The 17,165-nt window shown below is 42.2% G+C and overlaps 2 protein-coding genes across 6 annotated transcripts in view; both read left to right on the forward strand.

Moving 5' to 3' along the window:
• The window catches only part of UBE2Q2 (ubiquitin conjugating enzyme E2 Q2), a 50,033-nt gene extending 40,775 nt beyond the window's left edge, over positions 1 to 9,258 (forward strand). For all 4 annotated transcript variants that reach the window (XM_061999187.1, XM_061999185.1, XM_061999186.1 and 1 more), the window contains 6 exons: positions 1,849 to 1,939; positions 2,253 to 2,311; positions 3,806 to 3,854; positions 4,786 to 4,881; positions 5,710 to 5,776; positions 7,568 to 9,258. In XM_061999187.1, the coding sequence (XP_061855171.1) occupies positions 1,849 to 1,939; positions 2,253 to 2,311; positions 3,806 to 3,854; positions 4,786 to 4,881; positions 5,710 to 5,776; positions 7,568 to 7,599 (394 nt within the window). In that variant the 3' untranslated portion in view covers positions 7,600 to 9,258. The remainder of the gene's footprint in view (positions 1 to 1,848; positions 1,940 to 2,252; positions 2,312 to 3,805; positions 3,855 to 4,785; positions 4,882 to 5,709; positions 5,777 to 7,567) is intronic.
• A 125-nt stretch (positions 9,259 to 9,383) lies between these two features.
• Positions 9,384 to 17,165, forward strand: FBXO22 (F-box protein 22). 2 transcript variants are annotated; one of them, XM_062000153.1, is made up of 7 exons: positions 9,384 to 9,519; positions 9,629 to 9,761; positions 9,874 to 9,961; positions 10,360 to 10,455; positions 12,037 to 12,201; positions 13,109 to 13,274; positions 14,551 to 17,165. In XM_062000153.1, the coding sequence occupies exons 1-7, from the start codon at positions 9,416 to 9,418 to the stop codon at positions 14,978 to 14,980; spliced, it is 1,182 nt and encodes a 393-aa protein (XP_061856137.1). In that variant the 5' UTR covers positions 9,384 to 9,415; the 3' UTR covers positions 14,981 to 17,165. The 2 variants fall into 2 exon arrangements, with proteins under 2 accessions (XP_061856137.1, XP_061856138.1); XM_062000154.1 differs by having other exon boundaries at positions 14,554 to 17,165.

Below are 17,165 nucleotides of genomic sequence, written 5' to 3' on the forward strand. Positions count from 1 at the left end.
CATATAAAATAGCATGTGGTACCTTAAATACTGGTATACAGAAATGTGTACAGAGTTTGAACTATAGTAATTGAGCTGGCAAAAAAATAAACACTCTTTGCACAGCCTCCACAGTGCATATTACCATAACTTTGATTACTCTTCAATTCTCTTTTCAAAACTACTTCAAAATGTGAAACCTTAAATGATGAGGGGTTTTGTGTAGTTTTTGTCTGGATGGTTTTACTTTGGCTTGCTTTCTTGTAAGATAGAAGACGGAACAGAACTCTTAGTGTCACTAGTTCTTTGTTTCTACAGATGATTAGGCACATAGGACTGAAAACTTTAGGTCTAATTATAACCTATATAATTGTATAACTTGTCTTCTCTCTTATGTACTGCTTTTCACTGTGTGTACTAGTAACTCATTTAATTGTGTCCATAGTCCAATAGCTTTAGTTCTAGAGGTATTGTGTTGACACTATTCCTGGTAAGGGGATATTCTGCCAACATCCTACAAGCTAACCTGTAAGAAAGAAAAGCCTATCCAAACTAGTCTGGGTGGCTGCAAAAGATGGCAATGGATGAAAAAAAACTCCCATCAGTTCAGACATGTCATGGTGAATGTGGACGTAAGCTGTCTCAGCACAATAGTTCACCTACCTGTAGGAATTGTTGCCTTTTCCTAGCGATAAGACTTATACAACTGTGTCACCAGCTCCTGAAATACAGTTTTGTTTCATTCTTGGTGTAACCATAGGCAAGTTGAACATTTTGGAACAGAAAATGGCAGGAGTGAAACGTGAGAAAAATCTGTGCCGTATTACAGGCAGCCTTGTCTATCAAGCACTTCCATAACAAAGTGCTCAAACCATTGTGCAGTGATTTGAAGCCTCTTTTCAAGTGCTATGAGTAGGTCTGATTTTTAGCCTTCAGAAGAGAGAAAATGGAGTGCATGCAGCCAATGACTTCCAGAATGACTAAGAGAAGATAAGTATTGTTTGTTTATCCCAGCAAGAAGTGCCTGGAAATAAATGAGCTGTGTGCAGACTAGTTAGGGGACAAATGTCAGAAAGAAAAGGGCCCATTTAACTAAGGAGAACAGTACTGTTACTAGAAAAAGAAGCTCTGAACTGGCCTACTACAAGCTATGGCTTGAAATGATAGGTTTCTAAGCATTAAAAGATTTTCTTCAATGGTTTCCCTTTTGTAGGATGGAAACAAACTGCTCAAGAAATTCAGAAACAAGATCTAGCAAGTTGGTTTCAGTTATAGCAGAGAATTGGATTTAATAGGTGTTTTTTGACTAGTTTGTTTTATAAGCTGCTAGGGTGTCAGAGCCTGGGTGGGATTAGTAGTATCTGAATTCATGACTAGGCTGCTCACCACTAGCATTTTGCAACAAACAGTTGTTGAAATTCTGCTGAGCAGATGCTGCTAGGTTTAGTGCTTCTTCTGATGCTGGTTACTTTTAACAGCTGCTATAGAACTACAGTCACATACTCCATAAAGGACTCACTAACTGTATACTGAAAGCTAGATCTCTACAGTCTTCCTCTTAATTCTTCACCCCACTCTCCTCTTGGAACATAAGTTTCTGGTAATCTGAAGAGAATTAAAATTGCTGTTTCCAAATAAATATGTTCAAATAACACTGGATAGATTTGAGAATATAGTGAATTGCAGCAACCTTTCGTGCTAACCTCCTGGCAAAGTGTTTACTTTGTAAAGAGAGCAGAGTTTTCTATAGTTCACCTTAAATTACAGTTTGTAAACTACAAATATATCAAGTAGCTCTCTAAGAGTAATAACTGTTTACAGGTAGTGAAATTAAGTTCATGCAGGACCTCTCCCCTGCTTTTTTTATAGGGTTGATCCTGATAGCCCACTGCATAGTGATCTTCAAGTCTTAAAAGAAAAAGAAGGTGTAGAATACATTTTACTCAACTTCTCTTTTAAGGTATGTGTCTATGGGAAGAAGTGCTAGGATTAAATTTGTAGTTTACCCTGGAAAGTGGCTGAAATGAGAATAAAGATAGAACTGTAATCTAGGAGGGGAAAAAAAAACAAGGAGGGGAGAAAGAAAAATTACTTCCTTTGGTGCTAAAGCTTCCCAAAAATTGTTTTTTAGCCAGTACCATGAAAAAGTTACAGAACTGAAAAAAATGGCACTGCTTTAAATCTGATTGGTGAAATAAGGCTATTGAACCACTTCTTGTTTAGGAAAACAGTCTCAGTATGTTTCTTAACTTGTGTTTTGTTATGCTTTCCAGGATAATTTCCCTTTCGATCCTCCCTTTGTGCGAGTGGTATCTCCTGTGCTCACAGGAGGGTAGGTTTGAGTTGCCTTTCAGAAATTTTACTTTGTGATAAAAATGTTACAATTTGAGATTGGCTGATGAGATTTGGAGGGAACATTTTGTGACTGCCACATAGACTGCAAGAAATTTTCACTAAATATATCTATGAACTGCTGTATACATTGAGTTTGGAGAAGAACTTAGTGTGACTTGCTTCTCAAGCTTCATGAACTAGTAGTAGGTAAACAGCCAGATGCAATTTTTCATTAAGTGTCTTTGTTTGTGTTTAGTTTTGAAAGACTCTGTGCCTGCCATGTTTAAGAACTCGTCTATTTGTAGATGGGTGACATGACTGTTACTTCCTTTGTTGTAGGATGTTTCAAGTTAGTGCGTTGAAGGGATCTTGATCCCTATGTTGCCTTAAACTTGCTGTATAGTCTTAACTGACTTTCTCTTGCTGGTAACATTGCCAGAAATATTTTGGTTTTTACTAATCCAGAAACTAAATTTAATCAACTTTGTGCTCCATCTAAAATGTGTTTGAAGTGCTACCTGTGACACAGAAGCTTGTATGTATCTATGGACTTTCAAAGTCTTTTATGCATCTCCTGCTGACAGGAAATTATACCCATGGGTTTGAGAGTGCAGTCTGTGATAACTGGTGCTGATTCTGATTTTGATTGCACTGTGTATTTTTTACATTGAAGAGATAGTGCAGTTAAATAGTATTCATAAAGGTTACTGCTACCAAAAAAAAAGTAAACAAGCAGTGCCAGAGACCAGAAAACTCATTTGGATTCTGGTTTTGTTGTACTTCTTCACAGAATGAATAAAAGAATGGCCCAGAAGGTATTCAGTGATTGTTTTCCTATGAAAGTTGTATAGATCTACGTTGTTTGAATGTCTTCATCAGAGGCGAGATTACATTGTTGATGTGGTAAATTCTATTCCCCTCAGCCCAGTTTTTGAGATCCACAGGCATTCTGATTGCCGAGTCCCAGTCTGCACAATGCTTGATGAAGTGGCACTGAAATTGGAAAGTGGTTTATGGGAACAGAGCAAGTGGAGATGTGCTTTACTTCATTTGTCTACATCTTTGATTTATAGGTGCACCTGTGTTGTTGGGAGTTGTTACATTTCTTTACAGAAATGAATTTGTTTTGGTTTTTACAACTACACGTCAATGCTACATATACATAGCGTGGCCATAAAAAGCAACTTTCCTTTTTTGATGGTCTGTGTACACTTGTGTAAGTAGTTGTGCAGACTAACTCAGTCACTGATTTTAACTAAGTGTAGGTAGCAAAGGAGATATTACTTCTTTTTTTGTCTCTCTCAATGCCAAATTTTTGTGTGTAAGTAAAATATGACTAACTAGTTACAATATATTAGTGGTTAAAGGGCATTTCATCTTTATGTGAACAAAAAACTTAAGCTAGCCTGTGAGAGCCTAAAGTGCTGTGACAAGGTTTATCTTTTTACTGATTCCTGACGTCAAATATATTTTCTTTCATGTTTACTTCTAGGTATGTCCTAGGTGGAGGTGCATTATGCATGGAACTTCTTACTAAACAGGTGAACAAGGGCTCTGTTACTTGGGTAATAACAAAGCATGCTTTTAAGTAAAGGAATTAAGTATTTCTCCTGAGTTAAAGAATCCCCATATAGAATAGATCACACACTCCAAAGGGAAACATAGTGGAATAAACCTTAGTTCCACAAGATTTGCCTTGCTGCTCTTGGGTGAGGTCATCTTTTTCTGCCTTGGATGACTTACAAGAGGTTTGAGGAAAAGGCAGCAAGTTGAGAGCACGTGAACTTTGAATTCTCAGAATTACAGGGAGGAAGCCAGTGTAAAGAGAGAGGGTTCAGAGAAGCAAGGCACATTGCTTTGTTTTCCAGAAGCGTCTGCTACTGCGCAAAATCAGCTCTGGAGAATTGAGGAACGCAGATTCTAGGTATAGAAGGCTGTTGTGTAGGCAGAATGATTGGTTGTCTCTTCAATATAAGAAAATGAATGAAGTAGCTATTTGCAGGCTCTGGCAAATACTTTTTTTACTTTTGTGAACCATGGAAGGTAAAGCAATGCCAGAGATAAGCAGTAATTTTCATGGGAACAAAATTGTCTTGGCTCACTCAATGTCTTCACTATATAGCAGTCTCTTCTGCTTTTTACAACAAGAAGTAATTTTTCATGTGATGTGTTGAAAATGTGTAAAGGCTCCAAAACTGGAGCTGCTCTTGTTTCTGTCTTGCTGTATTTTGAAAACATTTGATTCAGCTTTTTCATTTTTTCTACAAATTCTTAGTACTTATGCTGCATATTGCTTTCCGCACTTTATCTGGAAAATAGAAGTTGTTAGTGGAAAACAAGTAGTTAAAGCTAAAACTGGAGTACAGAAAAAAAAAAAAAGAAACTCCCCAAGTACACATTCCAAAATAGATTTGCAAGGTGAGCACAAAAAGCAAGTACGTGTTATATAGAAATATTTCCTTCTTCTTCCAGGGCTGGAGCAGTGCCTATTCAATAGAATCAGTCATCATGCAGATCAATGCCACTTTAGTCAAAGGAAAAGCCAGAGTACAGTTTGGAGCCAATAAGGTAAATGTGCTGTGTGTATCAATTACACAAATTACTATTGGGCTTCCTTTTCTTTGCTGAATAATTGCGTAGATGATGTTTAGTGACATAATTGTTGTGGCAAATGTATTTGATTTTGATTTATGTCTGTATGGTGCATATGAGTATTGGCAGTTAATTAGGAGTTTGTTAAGAAATTATTAATGTATGAGGCAGATAAAACCTTAGGATGTGCAGGGTGTGCAAGCAGTTGGACTTGTATTATCTCCATATGGGAGAGAAAAAGGGTTTAGATTTGGGAACTGGGAAGAATTGGAAATTCTGGCTCTAGGGCTGTAGATGACACCCTGACTGCCAGGGTCATATACACTGATATTAAGGAGTTCTCCTTCTGATGGACTAAACACCTGCAAAGTTTCACGAGGGAGTGTGAAATAATACCCTGCAAATCCTTCTGAGCTTAGCCATTCAGCACTGATCAGAATCATAATTCAGTTCAAGTGTGTGTGCTGGTAAGAGACCATAACTTAAAAGCCTTATCTGAGCAAGTCAGTTACAGTTGGATGGCCTGAAGCCCGCCATTCCAGTTGCACACACTTCTGACCTCGGGTTCCAAACCTCTTGATAGAGGTGCCTTTCTTGCAGCAGAAGTACACAAAGTGTCATTGTGATGAAAGAGAAATGAGAAAATATGGGTATTATCTTGAAAGTCACGTACTTTAAAGTCAGGAACGTTGTAATGTTGTGCGTGGGTTTTATTTTATAAGCCCACTGTAGATTTTATTCATAAAAATGATAAGCCTTATGTGTCTAGATGCAGATTTTTAAAATGTTGTTTTCTCCTTTCAGAATCAATATAATCTAGCAAGAGCACAGCAGTCCTATAAGTCACTAGTACAAATACATGAGAAAAATGGTATGTATGTTCTTGTGACTTTGTTCTTGTCAGCACAGCAACCTGGGAAATCAGATTTGGCCACAATAACACCTGAAGTGACAGAGTGTCTTATGTTGTCTTGGGAATACCAGAAATGGTGTGTGTGTGTTTGGTTTTTTCCCCATCCTGCACTAGGAAGACAATACTGCTTGAAGTAACATGACTAAAAATCATTGCAATTTTTCCAGCTTACATGAATGTTCCATATGTTCCTACTACCTTTTGAAAGGTGGTTCAATTTAATTTTCAGATGGTTGATCTGGGAACTTTATTGTAACTTTTAAGGAGTCTTATTTGTTAGTGAAACAGCTGCTGGAAGTTTACCTCTTCCCTGGAAAGGCTTTGTTTCAGTGTAGCAAGACTTTATTGTAGTGTAGTAATCATTAGAGACAAAGTGGAAATTAAGACCAGAGACTGAATGATAAAAAAAGTCCAAGTGAAGGGTGCTGGCTAGAAAATGGTGCAATAGAAGTAAAATGCATTTATTTTTCTTTTTTACCTTATTTAAAGCCAGTGTCCATATTTACCCTATTTAAATGGTGTCTTAGCTGCACAAAACAAGTATTCAAGTGCTTCAGGCACAATGGCATTCATTGTGCCAGGATGAGAAGACAACAAATGACCTGAGGCTTTAAAAAGCTTAAGTGGCTTACATGTTATGTGAATGCAGTCAGCAGAATTGGTACCCTGATCTCATGATGAGGGAGTTGGTCCCAGTTATCTCTTCCATGACGTTCTTTGGTCCAGGTTGGATTACAGTTTCCTCTGGGAATGCATGTTGCTGTGAACATAAGAGCATATTTCAGTGTGACTCTAGTGACCACCTCAGTTTCCTCATCTCTAAAATGGAACACAATGCCTTCTCTGCTTCTGGGAGGAAGATCAAAGATTAAAAACTTTAACATGCTTTCCAATTTTATGATATTTTGATCTTGCCATTAACTGAGTCTTTTGCTTTTTTAGTTTGCTACAAAAGCCAGCATAGCTGTCTGTTTGCTTCTAGCTATGTGCTAGCCTTGACTACAGTGATTACTGCTCCGTCAGAAGCTGTACACAAAGCATTCACAGCATTTATTGCTGCTGCGAAAGGTGTCTTTAACTTCTAGCTGCTACCTGTTCTTTGGGACAATGGAAATAGGCCCTGTATTCACTGTACAAAAATTTAGGGGAATTTTTGCAATAGTGGCTGGGAAAATTTAAGATTGGTGATCTGGACGTGGCTAGAAAAAAACTATAGACACTTTGTCAGGTATGATTCAACTGCTTAAACATGCCAAATCCTGTCAAGTTACTTAACTGACATTTCTGAGCCTATTCCTACAGCAAGATTTGCAGAAGCAGGATAAACTGTTCAAGTGCTTGTGCGTGCTTATCAAGATGGGATTTATATAAGTATCCTGGTGTAGTCATATTTGTATATCTATGCACCAAGTTGAAGACTTTGGGAGTTTTACCTTTGTTCCATTTGGTTTTGTTTTGCTCCTTCAACAGCTTCCTCTGTCTAGCTTTTCCAGCTGCTGCCACAAAAACTCCCAAAGCTGGAAGTATTTAATTTTCACACCCAAATGCTGGGTCTGATATGCCAGATGGTTTGTCTCCCACCACAGACCACTAGTGTTTAAGACACTGGGTCTCGCTGAGCTGGTCTGACTTGAAGAGGGAAGGAAGGAGCCAGATTAGGCATCCATCTCCCACAAGTTGAGAGTAAGACAGTAGAATTATCTTGATGTGGCAATGTTGGTACCTAATGCATTTCTCTGTTCTCCGTAGGCTGGTACACTCCTCCAAAAGAAGATGGCTAACATTGAGGACTGATGTATTCCTGGACCAATGTCAACAAAACAAGCTCTTTTTTATGTTTTCCAACACACAGACTCAAGCTATGAGTGCCCCCATAACAGCTGTACTGAAGACTTTAGCTATTAGATAAGTTAGTGGATAATCTGTCAACTGACACTTAAACTATAAGTTACAGCCTTACCATTCCGCTCTCCGTAGGTATCTGGACTGAGCAGTTTGGGCCTTTTCCCTATTTGTTCTTATGGATTAAGCATATTTGGGCCATGCCCTCCCTTCTCCTTTTGTTTTTTATTTTGAAAGCATAAGCTCCCTACAGCAGGCTATCGACTTACTAAAGGCCATTCAATAGGAGTGAGTTGTTCAAACACTTTTGTGTATTTCTTACCTTTTGCAAAATGCAGACTGCAGAGACTTGCGTTGTATCGTTTCATTTAAAGCCAAGAAGTTTAATACGTTGTTTAATACTGTTTTAGGACATGTCAGGTCTTGCAAATCACGGTAGGTTTTTTCTGGTTAAAAATGACAGCAATTGTAGTATTTCCAAATTAATGATATAGGAAAACAACATGTATGTTAAACATTAAACATTTTTCATGGCTGTATGAGAATATGAACTGTTTCTTGGAAAAGATACTCTTTGTTTAGGTTATGTTAATTTTTTGTTTTGGTTTGGGGTTTTTTTTGGTGGTTTTGTTTTGTTTGAAGCAGAGCAAGGCTGTGCCAATAAAACCTTGTAACTAGTCACTTCCACTGGGGCATCAGAACTTGCTGGGCTGTTCCTGCTACTTGTTGGCTCAACCTCCTTAACAAGAGCCACAGTATGAAGCTTGAAGTTATTTAAAATACTAAAAACCTTTTTAGGTGTTCCATTTTATTAACGGGTTGTTGCAATCATTTGTAAACTAATGAACTTATAAAGTGATTGGCACAAATCGAGATGAAAGTCCTCGAATGAGAATTTTTATATAAAAGCTACAATAAAGTACAAGAACACGTCATCTGATTCAGAGGTTTCAGAAACGTTGCCATAGTCATGACGGTGGTTTTGTTATTGGAAGACTAATGGGAACTGTTCTTTCTTTATTAGGAAATGAATCTGGGTCTGTGTAATTACACTATATTTCATTGCCTTACCTAAATCGATTCTATTTTGGTTTTAGTACTAGTCATTAGGCCTTTGCACCCCTCTGGGGCTGAGCTAAGGGTGTGTATCATGGATTAAGCACTTTTTAGAAGCGCAGAAGCATGTTTTTGTTATGTTGGGGTTTTTTTTGACTATCAAATTTGTGCTCTTTTCCTCTGTCAGGCACCCACTGGTCTTTTTGTGCATTTGCTTCTAGATCCAGTTTTTAGCTTGAAAGAAACGACTGGAGAGGTTTGGCAGTACTTCCCATACGTATTGTTTCAAAGGTGCGGTGGGTGCCACCTCCCCGCCTTTCTGCTTGCGTAGTTGTACCAGTCTGTGTAGCAGGCGCGGTACCCCGGCGCCGCGGGCCCAGCGGTGGCTGCGGCTGGCTGCCCCGCGCCGCAGCGCTGCCGCCCGCCCCGCACCCGCGGCGCATGCTTGGCTTTGGGTCCCATTTCTCATTGCGGAGTTCCTTGGCAATGTACAGTACTTTGTAAACTTGCATCAAGTTTATGAATAAAAACCATTTTAAGAACTGCGCTGTGTCCGTGCTGCGCGCCGGAGCCGGGGGGGACCGCACGCGGCGCGGGTCCTCCCAGCCGCCAGGCGGCGACTCTCGCCGTCCGCAGCGCCCCGCGCCCGGAAGCCGCGAGGCGGCGGAGGCTGAGGGCGGGCGGCGCGGCGCCGGTGCCATGGAGGCCGCGGCTAAGGGCGGCTTCGTCCTCGCCAACCTGGCGGAGGTGGTGGAGCGCGTCCTCGGCTTCCTGCCCACGAAGGCGCTGCTGCGCGCCGCCTGGTAAGGCGAGGTGGCGGGGCGGCGGGCGGGGCGGGGCGGCGGGGCCGCCGGCGCGAGCCGGTCCCAGAGCGGCTCCGCCCGACGCGGCGCGTCCGCGGTGTTGTTGCAGCGTGTGCCGGCTGTGGAGGGAGTGCGCCCGGAGGACGCTGCGGGCGCGGCAGCGCGTCGCCTGGGTGTCGGCGCTGGAGCCGGGCCCCGCCGACAGCCACGCGCTGGTGCGCGCGCTGGCCCGCGAGCTGGAGGTGGGTGCGCGGGGGGCGGCGCGGGGCGGGGCGGGAGCGGCTCCCCGCGCGGCCTCTCCCGCGGCGCGGCGCGGCGTTACCCGCCGGCCCCACCGCCCCTCGCTCTCCGCAGGACGTGCGTGTGCTGCCGCAAACCGTCCTCTACATCGCCGACGCGGAGACCTTCAGCGGCCACGAAGAGTGTCACGAGCAAAAGAAAGGTAAACTGAGCTCTGCTGTCGCGCTCTTCGCGGAGCGCCCGGGTTGGAAACGGTGTGCAGAGGCCAGGCAGCCGTCAGGGGACTCTCTGCATTTCAGGTTTGGGGGGAAGAAACCTTGTGCCCTGACATGCAGTTTAGTGTTAACACGTCTTGCATATGTCTGTTACCTTACCTTCCTTAAGGAATCTTACATCCCGTTCCCTTTCTGTGGAGGCATGGTTTCTGATTGCGGGCCAGCTGTCCTGTGCTCTTAGAACCAGGATGGATAGGCCATATTATTAACAGGACAGTCACCGATGGGCAGCACTTTAAAATAGCATGGGAATGACAGCAAAGTTTTTTGCAGTACCTTTCAGAACAACTAATTTTGAATTCTCTCTGCTTGTTTTTTTTAACAGCCAGGAAAAGAAACAGCAAAGAAACAGCGATTGCACTTGAAAAATTGTTGCCAAAGCGATGTCAGGTTCTTGGACTGGTCACTCCAGGGATTGTAGGTAGGAGGGAAACATGCAATTTTGTGAGAGATCAGAGCAAAGGTGTTCAGTGTGTCCCAGATCAACTCCAGTACTCTTATCAGAATTTCTGAACATTTTTGAAAGGTTAGTCCTGCAGACTAAGAGGAGACTTCGTACAGCTGTTGCCAGGTTCCTCGCAACTTCAACACTAGCTTAAATTTTAAGGAGTTCACAGTGTGGCTGCTAAGTCATGTGGAACTTAAATTCTGACCTCATGTAATGCAGTTATAATTCACAGAATCACAAGGGCTGGAAGGGATCATCTAGTCCACCCCCCCTACCAGAGCAGGACTGCCTTAGAGTAGGTCACACAGGAACTCATCCAGGTGAGTTTTGAATGTCTCCAGAGAAGGAGACTCCATAACTCATCTGGGCATCCTGTTCCAGTGCTTCCTCACCCTCACAGGGAAGTTTTACTTTATGTTTCTTTGGAACCTCTTGTGTTCCAGCTTGTACCCATTGCCCCTTGTCCTATCATTGGAAATCATCGAGAACAGCCTGGCTCCATTCTTCTGACACCCACTCTTTATGTATTTGTGAACATTAATGAGATCACTTCTCTATCTCCTCCAAGCTAAAGAGCCCCAGCTCCCTCAGCCTTTCATCATAAGGGAGATGCTGCACTCCCTTCATCATCTTTGTGGCCCTGTGCTGAACTCTCTCCAGCAGCTCCCTGTCCTTCTTGAACTGAGGGGCCCAGAGCAGGACACTATTCCAGATGAGGTCTCACGAGGGCAGAGTAGAGGGGGAGGAGAACCTCTCTTGACCTACTAACGCGAGCCTTTCCAATACATATTAAATAATGATTTAATTGAGCAGGCAGCTTGTTGCAGTTCTTCCTATCACCTTAATCTAATCATTGGCTGTTTCTTGGATTTGTGTGTATTTTTCAGCATCACATTGTGACTGATTGTACCAGACATCCTCAGTCTGTACCTGTTTGTTGTGGTCTAGCAGGAGGCATATCCAGTAACTATGGAAAATCCATAGCCTCCCTTGGCAGGCTTTTTCTAGTGCTTCACTTTTTGATCATCAGAAAGTTTTTTTCCTAGTTTCTCACCTTAAATTCTCTTTCCACAGCATAAGTAGGATGTTTGATTTTTATTATTAGCGTAGTTTGATAATCCGCTCCCAATATTTATGTCACTTTGCTTTTTACTGCCATCATGTGCTTGTATAACGCTTTTGTTCTTTTTACTTGTGGTTCTCGTGTACCTGCAGAAGTTGGCAGGAAGGCTTGAGGAAGCTGTATTGCATGGCACTTGTTTTCCAACCAATTTCAATTTGGTATGACTGGGGGAAAACTTCAAATGTATCCACATGTCATTGTCCAAAGTGACTGTAGCATGATCGGTGGGCAGCAGGGCACCTGCATGCCTTGTCTTACTAAAACATCAACCAAAGAAATCTCACCAGTTGTCAATTGAATGTGTTATTATGGAAATGAACTATTGTATTTTATACTGTCTGAGCTGTTTGGCCTGTTTTGATCTGTGTTACAGTGTAGAAGAAAGTATTAGAATCAGCAAACAGCAGGTGTCTGGTTTTGTATCTTTGCAGTTACCCCTATGGGTTCAAGCAGCAATCAACCTCAAGAAATTGAGGAGGGTGAAGCTGGGTTTGCTCTGTTGTTTCCCAAAATTGATGGGGTGAAGATTCATACTTTCCATTTTTCAAAAGACTTGAAGAACAGGGTCTTTGATGAAAGTAAATTTGCTGAAGCAGGTACGTCTTCCCTTTGTTTGGGCTTTTGTGAAGTGTATTGCTCTTCCAGGTGCCAACGTGGAAGCAACAGCTTCTATGCTAATGCCATTCCCAGAGGGCACGACGGCTCTCTTGGGCTGCAGCTGGTATCTGCATCTCTGCTCTTCCTCTTCTTGGGCATATTAACTTACCCAAGTATTGACCTCAGATTACCTCAGTTTGGTTGCAGGCGCTGTTGGGTTTTGAGCAGCCTCTGATTGGTTAAAAATAACAATAAATGAGTTTGTGCTAATGATTCTGTCACTATGATTGAGAAATTAGTGGGAAGGAGCTACATCTTTTCTCAAAATAACTTTGCATTTAGGTCCTCAGTCAGGTGGTGTAGCAAGGAAAGGTGGAATAGAGGACAGTACATTTCAGTAAATGCAGTTTACATTCCTCTCGTCGTATCTTCAGCAGGGTAGATCATCTATGGAGAGTAATAAAATGAGGGTTTCTTGAGACTTCCAGGAACCTCAGAGTTTGTGCCTGGCTGATATATGTAGCGTAATGTATTGGATTTTCAGGTAAAGCAATTTACTGCACTGTGGTTCTGGTTGAATAACTTACACACTCAGTTCATACTTGTAAAGGGATGGTTAAGGCTACCAGCTAAAATGGACGAGCAGTGCCTTCAGAGCTGTGGTAAAGTCAAATGCTCTGTTAAAGAAGATGCAAGCTGGAGGAAGCAGTTGTGGGCTTTTCTGGGTTCTTGGAAATTCTCATTTAGGTAGGGACTGCAGCCCAGCAACTTGTGTCTTGTTTTCCCAATTGCAGCAAGGCCGTTACTGAAGGTGTGCTGTGTTATCTGAGGAGAGACCAGGATGGTTGGACTGTAGGGGTCAGGATTTAAAAATAAGAGGATTGGTGTTTGTGTTTCTGTTTGTAGGTCTGAAGAATAACCCAGATCTCCGGGTGGTTCTTCTGTTTGGCTACAACTCCTGGAAGTCTGGAGCAACTCGATTTCTTCATCAAATAGTCAATCCTTTGAATGAAAAAAGTATCATCCTGGCTGGGGGACAAGTGGAGAGCTTTACATCACTGACCTCTGAGAAGTAGGTATCTTTTTCAAGGTAAATTGTAAAGAAAATTTAAAATGAGAGAAATACTGTAAAGGCTATAGCCTTTTAATTATGTTGTGTTCAAAATGCTCATTAATGGTAGTGAAATGAGAAGTTTTTTAAGATGGTAAAGTCCAACAGCCAGAAAAGCTGGAAGCTTTCTTTGACTGTGTTATAAATTGGATGCTGGAAACACAGCTAGAAGAAGCTCACTGCGGTGGAGATTTCCAGCTTCAGATACCCTTTGTGTGTTTATTGCAATCTGTATTTACTCTCTGGCTTTAAGATGAATTATCACTCATTGTGACATAGACCATTTATGTGAACATTTAGTGTCTATATCAACCTTATTTTGATTCACATTACAGAACAGTAGTTTGAACACATGAACAGAACTGTGCCCTGGAGCACGCCTGTTGTGCTGCTGCTGCTCAAGGATGTGGCATTTGCAGAACCAGGCTAGATCTCAACCAGCTTAAGCTGTTCCCTCCCCCAGGGTTCCCAGGCACTGGGAGAACCATCTAGATCTCATCCAGCTTAAACTCTTTCCTTCTGCAGAATCCCTGCAGACAGGTTTGGGCTCTGCTGCACAGGGAGAGCCTTTTGTCCACCTGATTTGTCAGGTACTGGAGCATCCTGTTCTGGGGTGTGCAGTGCAGACATGGCTATGAGTTCCTTATATGCCAGCTTAATCGCAAAACATTAATCACAGAACCTTAAGGGTTCGAAAGGACCTTGAAAGATCATCTAGTCCAACCCCCCTGCCAGAGCAGGGGCACCTAGAGCAGGTCACACAGGAACTTGTCCAGGTGCTGCACCATTAAAGCAGACAGGAGAGCTGACTGTATATTAAATTACTGCTGGTAAAGTGCAAGTAGGAAAGTACTAAAAACTGTGTCCCGGCCAACCAAAGAGACTTAAAGCAACATGAGTCTGTAGCCATTACTGATGTAAATGCTAAATATTTTTGCTTGCCTCAAATTTATTAGTTTAGTCAGAATTGCAGGACTCTGACTAGGCAAACTGCTGAATTTGGCCTGCATTTGAAAGGTGAGTTTATGCTTAATTCCTGGTGAGAGATGTGAAAGTTTTTCCTCATGAAACGTTGTTAAAAAACAAGTTGCTAAAATTTGATGGCTTTGGTTTGTTTTTTAACTGTGGGTGGCTTTTAGACTCACCAGGACGTTGGTCTGCTTTGAAACCTGCATTTGGCAGAGCAGAATTGCTTTCAGGGGGGAGAAGGTCTGACTTGGTGCCTGTTGCTTTGCAGCAGCAGCGCCCAGCCCGGCGATGCGTGCGGTGTGGTTGGGCTGGCGTTCAGCGGGCCCCAGATCCAGAGCGCCACGGTTCTGTTAGACCAGGATGTGGCTGATGAGAGGACAGCAGAAGCCGCCATGCAGCGTCTCAAAGCAGCAAACATCCCTGAGCACAACACCATCGGCTTCATGTTTGCCTGTATTGGCAGAGGATATCGGCATTATAAAACCAAAAGGAATATGGAAGCAGATGCATTTAGGAAGTTTTTTCCAAACGTTCCTCTCTTTGGCTTTTTTGGACATGGGGAAATAGGATGTGATCGAATAGTTACTGGGAATTTCGTGTTGAGAGAATGCAATGACATAAAGGATGACCTCCTTCATGGCTATACTACCGTTATGACTCTCATTCATCTTGGTTCAACTAAAACAAACCAAGTGTAATGTGATTTTAATGCCTCAGTGAGCTGTTGGTTTCAATCCAGAAAGCTGAGAAGTCTGGAAGAGTGGACATCCTGTAATCAAAGCCCCTTCCAAAAAGTCAACACCGTTTTGGTATATTGTCAAATCCTGTAGTTGGAGTAGAGTTCAATATAATAGCTATGAGAAAGCTTTGCATTTTGTGTAATTCCCTGTGCACAGCAGACTTGCAGAGAAATAACGTTTGATGGAGTTCTGCAAGTGAAGAAAGCCTTTTTCTTCTAAAATGAGAGTGGTTTGCACAAACGGCAGTCAGGAGTCCAAATATCACTATGTAGAAAGAAACGGTGCTTTGATGTGCTCTGTTTATCTATGTAAAAACTATAGAGAAACTACTGGTGCAGGCTGAAATAGTGATACATAAAATCCACCACTCCCTGGATTTTGTTTCAAGAGAGATGCACAACCTGCCCAGATATGAGTCCTATTTTCAGAACTGAATGGTTTTACTAGATAAAATGAATTTAAATCTTTAGAGAAAAGTAATAAAGTGCTCACTAAATAAAAATAAAATTACATTAAAAGTACCTTGCCTTCTCTTCTTAGAGAAAAAGCTTAGAAAAGACTTAGAGGAGAAGTTTTAAATAGATGGTTTAGATACTTTGTGTGTACCACCAATTTTGGTCTCTGTGTAGGGAAGTTTACACAAGCAAGATGCACTGGTGGCCTTTTCCTTTACCTCTGTTGGGGCACTGTATTTCACAAATTTGAAATCCAATGTTAAAATTTTGGACCGCCTGGTGTCTTTTAAGAAGTTTTTTTCCTTTGAAGTAGTGAGCCACACAAGATCTGTCTGTGTTCTGTTGATACGGAGCCTTTAAACAAGACTTGTGGTTCTGCATGGTTTCCCCTTGCCTTTACATCAGTCACCCGCATCAATTGCTGCAGCTGGAATGCAGAATGGCCAAGTTCGAGTAGATTCAGCATAGCCTCAGTGTAGCTGATAACATATTTGCTCCCTTTTAAATGAGTTTCTCCCTTTTGTTTTCACTTTAGTGATAGAATTATTAGTAATAGGTTAATTTTGCACTGTTTCTTCATGCTTCTAGTTACCAAATCAATCAGCTGGCCTGTTTTCACTGTAGTAAGAAGAAAATCCTTAGCTATTTGTTGTACAACAAAACAATGATACTTTGCTTTAAATGTACCAACCAAGATGACAATTGGCAACTTACTGCCTACGTCTGAAACTTTTACTGAATTTAGCAGCCTAATGAGCTAAGGTAGAGGCCAACCTGTGCTGAGCTACCAGTGCAGTGGGTGCTGAGCAAAGACAGCACTTCCCCATGGCCGTGCTGGTGGTGGGGGTTTTAATTAGAAGATAGAGGATGAGCTGTGAACTTCCAGTGGCCTTCCAGGGGCAGAGATTCCTAAGTGTGGGTGTGACGGGAAATGTTTAGTTGCTGCATTTAGAAGGAAATGTATTTGGAAATGGAGTGTGCTGGAACTTGAAGAGAAGCCTCTCAGTGGGAGGTGGATACATGTGTTGTCAGCATAACTGCAATGTCGTGTTTGGCTTCTGTGTGCATAAGCTGCATGTTTAACAGGAGGCAAAGAAAATGTTTCATTGCAGTAGGACAGGCGGGATTCCTGTAGCTGTTGGCACAGGTTATGGCCAGGCAGCATCACCACCAGCATAAGCCCGTGAACGTGAACTGACTTTTTGCTGTAGTAGAAACAGATGAAGAATGACCAACTATGTGTCCTGAGCAGCTGTGCAAACATGTCCAGAAGTGTCTGAAGAAGCAACCACGTGTCCTGAGCAGCTGTGCAGATGTGCCAAGAAGTGTCTGAAGAAGTAGGTCTTGAACTCCAATGCTGGCACAGCAAAATGACAGGAGTGGTTTGAAGGGACTTGTCATCAGCGAGGTCTGAGTAGCTACCCAGTCCCATAGCTGAGGACACTTAAGAGGTAAACCTAAGTACAGCAAAGATGCTGAGGGGGAACCCTGAGAGCCTGCACCAGAGCCCAGGATCATCTCTCTAACCTCAGGGAGTGGGATGTGCCCAGGAGACCCCAGAGTCGTGCACTGCATGGCTGGGACTGCTGTGCTGTGTCTCCCAGACCGGTCAGCCAAGTTGACAAGGAAGTGGTGTAATTGATAAAATTACAATGTCTATGATTAAAGTGTTTTGCTATCCAAATTAA

Source organism: Colius striatus, chromosome 7 (genome assembly GCF_028858725.1).
Source record: "Colius striatus isolate bColStr4 chromosome 7, bColStr4.1.hap1, whole genome shotgun sequence".
In the NCBI taxonomy this organism is placed as follows: Eukaryota; Metazoa; Chordata; class Aves; order Coliiformes; family Coliidae; genus Colius; species Colius striatus.

What these genes read in the sequence shown, in the direction of transcription:
- FBXO22 (XM_062000153.1), top strand. Translation starts at nt 9,416, where the DNA reads ATGGAGGCCGCGGCTAAGGGCGGCTTCGTCCTCGCCAACCTGGCGGAG. An exon ending in GTGTCACGAGCAAAAGAAAG is followed by an intron (nt 9,962 to 10,359) that starts GTAAACTGAGCT and finishes TTTTTTTAACAG; the next exon opens with CCAGGAAAAGAAACAGCAAA. An exon ending in AAGTAAATTTGCTGAAGCAG is followed by an intron (nt 12,202 to 13,108) that starts GTACGTCTTCCC and finishes TTCTGTTTGTAG; the next exon opens with GTCTGAAGAATAACCCAGAT.